Here is a 5,569-nt window from a genome sequence, read left to right as displayed (position 1 = left end):
CAGCTGAAACTTTGCCACCTCGACATGTAATTTGTAGCCTCTAATTTCATCTTCATCCAAAAGTTTCAATGCAAGTTCCACAGATTCTCTCTTCATAAAGATAAAATAAAATACATCCACTAATTTACACACTGAAATGAAACTTAAGGAGTTGTTGTTTTTAAATAAAGAATGACTACTACTTACTTAGGGATAAGAAATTTTAGAATGAATATTAAGAAACGTATCTGAAACAGCTATTCTTAACCAGCTTTGTGAACTCAGGCAAGGTACTCAAGTTCACTAAGCCCCAATTTCTTTATCTGGAACTGAAAAACAATGGAATAGTAGTATCTTAATTAATCGTGCCCCTTACAAAACTAAATGAAATAATGCACGGGAAGAAGACAGACCAACACACAGTTGGTACTCATTAGGAGGTAGTTTTGGCCCATGAAGCCCCAATTCCTTGTCTCCTGAGTAAGGGAAGCAGACTTGTATGCTGAGGTGCTTACTAGTTTTAAAATTCAAGGCCTAGGTGAGATAGCTCAGGGGTCTAAACGCCTGCCTGGCAAGCACAAGGACCCAGGTTTAATCTCCGGAACCACATGCCATGCTGGCACCACGCTGTGCCAGCTGCTGAAACCAAGCATGGTGGCGCATACCTGTAATCCCAGCACTGGGGAGGCTGAGACTAGAAGATCACTATGAGTCTCAGATGCATAGTGAGATCTGGTACTGAATAAATAAATAAAATATTTTTTAATTTAAAAAATAAAATTCTATAATGCTTTTACTTAAAAGATTAGATGACCCAAGGATTGGGAAGAGCACAATCAGACTTTTCTAGTCTAACAAATAAAATGTAAGACTGTAATACACTAATAAGTGCAAGATAATTACCGATGGCTTATATATTACATATATTTACAGATTCTGAGTCTTACACAAAAGAGAAAGTTATCAGCCCCACATAAACAGAATCAAAAGATCTGAGAGTTTGAGGAAAACACAGAAGGACAACTGAACTTGGCTGTTCAATCCAATATGAATCCTGGAACAATTAAGTGTATTTTTTTTTCTGCAACTCAATTTACTAGCTTGATAATCTTATACTTTTTGCTTTTGGTACCACGGATGGAACTCAGGACCTTGCACTTGCCAGGTAGGCACTTATGCCCACTGAGCTATTTCCCCAGCCTGATAATCTTGTATCTTTATGGGTCTTATATTGTTCATATGCAGTTTCTCAACACTCTAATTTTCTCTTTAAAGACTTTTAAAAATCTAATCATATACCCTGTTAACAGTTCACAGATTTTTAGTAATCACTGTACATCGGATATTATAAAAGTACGTTCCTCAAATGGCCATACTCATATTCTACAACCATCGTATTTATGAACCAGGTTAAAAATCCATCTCTGCAAAAGCTGTCAGCTCAATCTTTCCATTTCCTAATCCCAATGCAATGGGCACTCATAACACACCTGTGGTGTTTCTACTGTTATTTCACCATATTTTACTTTCAATTTTATTTCCAGGTTCAGTGACAAATGTACACATCAGCACCATGCCCCTTTCTTTCAAACCAGACAATAACATATAAAGCATGCTCCTAAGCTAGAAGGTGCTCCAGAAATGGTAAATGCCTTTGGCACTGAGTATCAGGACTATACAAAGTTCTGCAAATCTAGGTTTATTAATTTGTGGTATTTCCCTCTCTCCTCTCCCATTAAAAAAGCATTTTAAAACACTAAGCATAAGCTATTGCTTCATTCACGGCTTAAGGGTCAGAAAAGTCCTCTTATTTACACTGACAGTTAATAAATAGTTTAGACTTTGTGGACAAGGAGGCCCATTCTGCAACCACACAACTCTGGGGAGGAAGCACAAAAGCAGCTGCAGACAAATGCCTAAATGCACAAGTATGGCTGTGCTCCAACCAAATTTATTTACAAAAACATGTAACAGGCCTGAGTTTGCTAAACCCTCATCTAATGTATTCCAGTGAGCAAACAAAATGCTGCTGACTTGTCTAGATTTTTAAAATGTTTTCTCAACTGACTACATGCATTGATAGAAATCTCTGAAGTGGGAATGTTTTATGATAAAAGCAGCACGTATACACAGTGGACGATACACACAGGTACTGAAATTTCATTTTTCTTTGTATCCTGTTTTGAATAATTCTCAGCACAGATAACTATCTATGGAAGGTTACAGCCCTAAACTCTGAGTTAAAAATGGATACAAGAAACTATCTGACCATATGACTAACCTTCAAATAACAACAAAGTCCATCTCCTTTAAGATTTCCTTGATTATCTTTGTAAAGTTTGACTTTAAATTCTTCTGTCTGAGGATCTCTCATAATAATACCAAACTTGGACATAAGCTGTATAAATTCATCCACTGTAATGTCTGGAGGCAAACCTGCAATATCGAAAAACATTGTTTAAATAGTTATAAAGTGGAGAGGCTCTTAATACATTACAATTAAAAACTGACAATTTAGGGGAGTGTGAATCTGATTTTCTAAATAAATGCAAAAAGCTCACATGTATAAAACTGAGGCTCATTCCTATTTTTATACATTCAAAATTGCATTAAGATCATACTTTGCTTGGGCCTCAAAGGCCCTTTAGGGCAAGAAGTTACCTAAAGCAGGCAAAAAGGACAAGATCTAAAACTATACACCCTTCATTTATATTAGTCGTATAATAGGAAAATTTCTCAGGGGAAAAAAATACAAATTCCTTAGTAACATAAACAACTGAGCAACAACCAAAAAAAATTACACAACTTAAAAATGGACCTTACAGAAATGGAAAATTTAAAAATCATTTGTGAAATCTCCATACCTGAAGCTGGGAATATAGCACAGCAGCACAAGTGCCTGCCTGCTGCCTGGCAAGTGCAAGATCCTGGCTTCCATTCCCAATACCAAAAAGAAATAAAGCTTTCAACATGGAATAAAAGGTCTACATACCAGACACATATACATTTGTATTTCTGTCTTCTTCAACATGAAACCATCCTGAAAATGAAATAAATAAATAAATACTTGCAAGAAAACAGTCACCTTACTAAACCTTCACAATGAATGTGGCATTTTTTTGAAATTTTTAGGAACTTTCTCCTGCCCTCAGAGACAAAATAAATCACTCCCCAGCTTTCTTTTTTTACCTTAATGAGAATAGAAAAATAAAAGATAAGAGATTAGAGATGATACACAATTTTTAAAAAATGATAGGTATTTGAGTGGTTGCTATACTGCACATGGCTGTCTTCAATGTAGTTGCACAGATTATAGATATAAGCATATAAAACTCGTCAAAGTAAAAATTTTAAGCATAAATTGCTACCTTCAAAAATGATAAAAATTATTAGTACAAGCATCTTAGCTATTCTGCCACTACCCAGCTTTCAATGTATTTCAATCTTGTGAGAGTTCTTGGACCCTATCTGAAAACAAAGCTGGCCAGTTTATTTCGATTTTAATTTAATAACACTACCTTAAAGAAAAAAATTCATTTCATTATCCCTTCCAAGCTACTAATTTCACTAAAAATTTATACACATATTGTTTACATTCATATTTTGTAAGCTATAACCACTTGCCTGAGTCACCCTTTCTCTTCTCGCCCCTCTTTTTGGGATCAGTGGGTTCTGGGGTTTTTCCTTGTGGAGGCTCCTCTGCAGCTTTCATATTGGTGTCAGGAACATGTGTAGTAGAACTAGATGCACCGTCACTAGTGAAGCCGTAATTCGCCTGATATGTAGCAATGAAATCTTCAGTGATCTAAACAAGACAATCAGCACAAACACATAGAAAATCAAAGTTATTTCTGGCCATAAGAAGTTTAGATTGTACTATGTTATGGTCTATTCAGCAATACAACATAACATGCAGCTTTCTCTATAGACAACAGCTATAATAATTAAAGTAGAAATCCAAGAAATTATTCATATAGAAAACCATATATAAAGTGATAAAAATAAGCCTCAGTCAGAGTATCAAAGCAAAAGGCTGAGACAACATTAAATCATTTTAAGTGATATTGGCACTTTTAGTTATTTCCTTTTAAATTACTACTCCTTTATAGTACACAATATTGAAACTAGAAATACATAAAACAAAGGAATTACGAGAGAACAGTAAAACAGAAGAAAAACCAAAAGGCAACTAACTACAGAACCCACCTTTTTAGTGTACAGATGCACAAATACATACATACATCATGTAAACTTGTGTATGCAGACCACACATCACGGAACCTTGATTTTGTGTATAAAAATGGGGTTACAACTATGAAACAAAACATCTATCTAACCATCACAAACTAAATTACATTATCATTAGCATCAAACTATTTAAGGACAAGAGCAATTCATATATGACTCTGGTTTTTGAGAAAAAGGCATTGTGGCACAGTAATAAAAATGTAGTTTTCCCATCATGCCAATTAAACAGTAGTCACACATAGAAACAGGGAAAATCTGAAACTCAGTTTAAAGAGGTATGGACATCAATAACACAAACCATCCCTAAAACCACTCTTATAAAACTGTTGTTAAAGTACTCAGATGACAAAAGAAACCGAATCTGCACTCAAAGCTTGGGATATACAGGAACGCAAAATAGCAAAGAAAAGATGAAGAATTTTTAAACAGTCCAATCACACTCTGGGGACAGGTGTTGCATTAAAGGCCTGCAAGCCAGTGCGCCATTAGCTTATCCTTGTAAGTTCATGTTCTCATTAAGACTTACATTAATAGGGACCTTTTACTGCAAAGTTTATATGGCCATGCTTAACAGTAGTTACCTTACATCCATACTAAAATCAAACACTGAACAACTTCAAGTACCCCAAACAAATGTACACGGGTCTTTTCTGTTCATCTTCTGTGCATCTCTAGGCATTCCTGTTTATACGGTTCAAACATACATGCCCAGGGCCCTTTGCTAGAGAAGTAAAGCAAGATGCAAAGCAAGTTGAATCACCAAAGAGATACAAAGAGCTACATATTTAACCATCAAGCTGTATTTTGCGCATAACGCACAAGCTAAATAGCTGAACTCCTGGGATAAGGCTAGCCACGCAGAGGAAGTTACTAAATCTTGGTGTTTTTCCTCTGTGCAATAAAAAGCAGTCACCAATATAATAACCAACTGTGACCTTCACAAACAAAATCAATAAGGCATGAAAAAAAGGCCACTTGAAGACACCACCCTGAAGATTTATGTTCCTTTACACATCGACTGTGCACAAACATAACAGACAGCCACCAACCACGGAGGTTTGGGATCACGGAGCGCAGCAAAGCCATCGTGAAAGGGGTGCCCTCAAGGTTGAGCGGCCCCGCGGCGGCGCCTGTGCCACTCTTACCTTGGGGAACCAAGCCTTCTTGTCCAGGTCCCATTCATACGGCGTGTCAGCCGACTGCTGCTCGAAAGACTCAGTTTCTCCACTGGGGTCTTTTTGGGTATTATCCTCTTTGGCATCTCCGTACAATTCCTGCATTCGCAACTGCTCATCAAACTCGTCGTTCCGATTCAAGTTGGCGCCGCTCATGTTTCCTACCT

The 5,569-nt window shown here is 36.7% G+C and overlaps 1 protein-coding gene across 1 annotated transcript in view; it reads right to left on the bottom strand.

Annotated features, from left to right (window-relative positions):
• The window catches only part of Htatsf1 (HIV-1 Tat specific factor 1), a 17,710-nt gene extending 12,147 nt beyond the window's left edge, over positions 1–5,563 (bottom strand). Inside the window, exons 1-5 of the mRNA XM_012517349.2 lie at positions 5,373–5,563; positions 3,604–3,784; positions 2,972–3,019; positions 2,261–2,415; positions 11–90 (exon numbers count right to left, since the gene is read on the bottom strand). Coding sequence (XP_012372803.1) covers positions 11–90; positions 2,261–2,415; positions 2,972–3,019; positions 3,604–3,784; positions 5,373–5,558 — 650 coding nt within the window. The 5' untranslated portion in view covers positions 5,559–5,563. The remainder of the gene's footprint in view (positions 1–10; positions 91–2,260; positions 2,416–2,971; positions 3,020–3,603; positions 3,785–5,372) is intronic.
• Positions 5,564–5,569: the final 6 nt, after the last annotated feature.

The sequence above is a fragment of the Octodon degus genome, unplaced genomic scaffold, assembly GCF_000260255.1.
Source record: "Octodon degus isolate 3935 unplaced genomic scaffold, OctDeg1.0 scaffold00167, whole genome shotgun sequence".
NCBI lineage: Eukaryota > Metazoa > Chordata > Mammalia > Rodentia > Octodontidae > Octodon > Octodon degus.
Note: the sequence above shows the minus strand (reverse complement) of the source record. Positions and strands in the feature narration are given on the sequence as shown.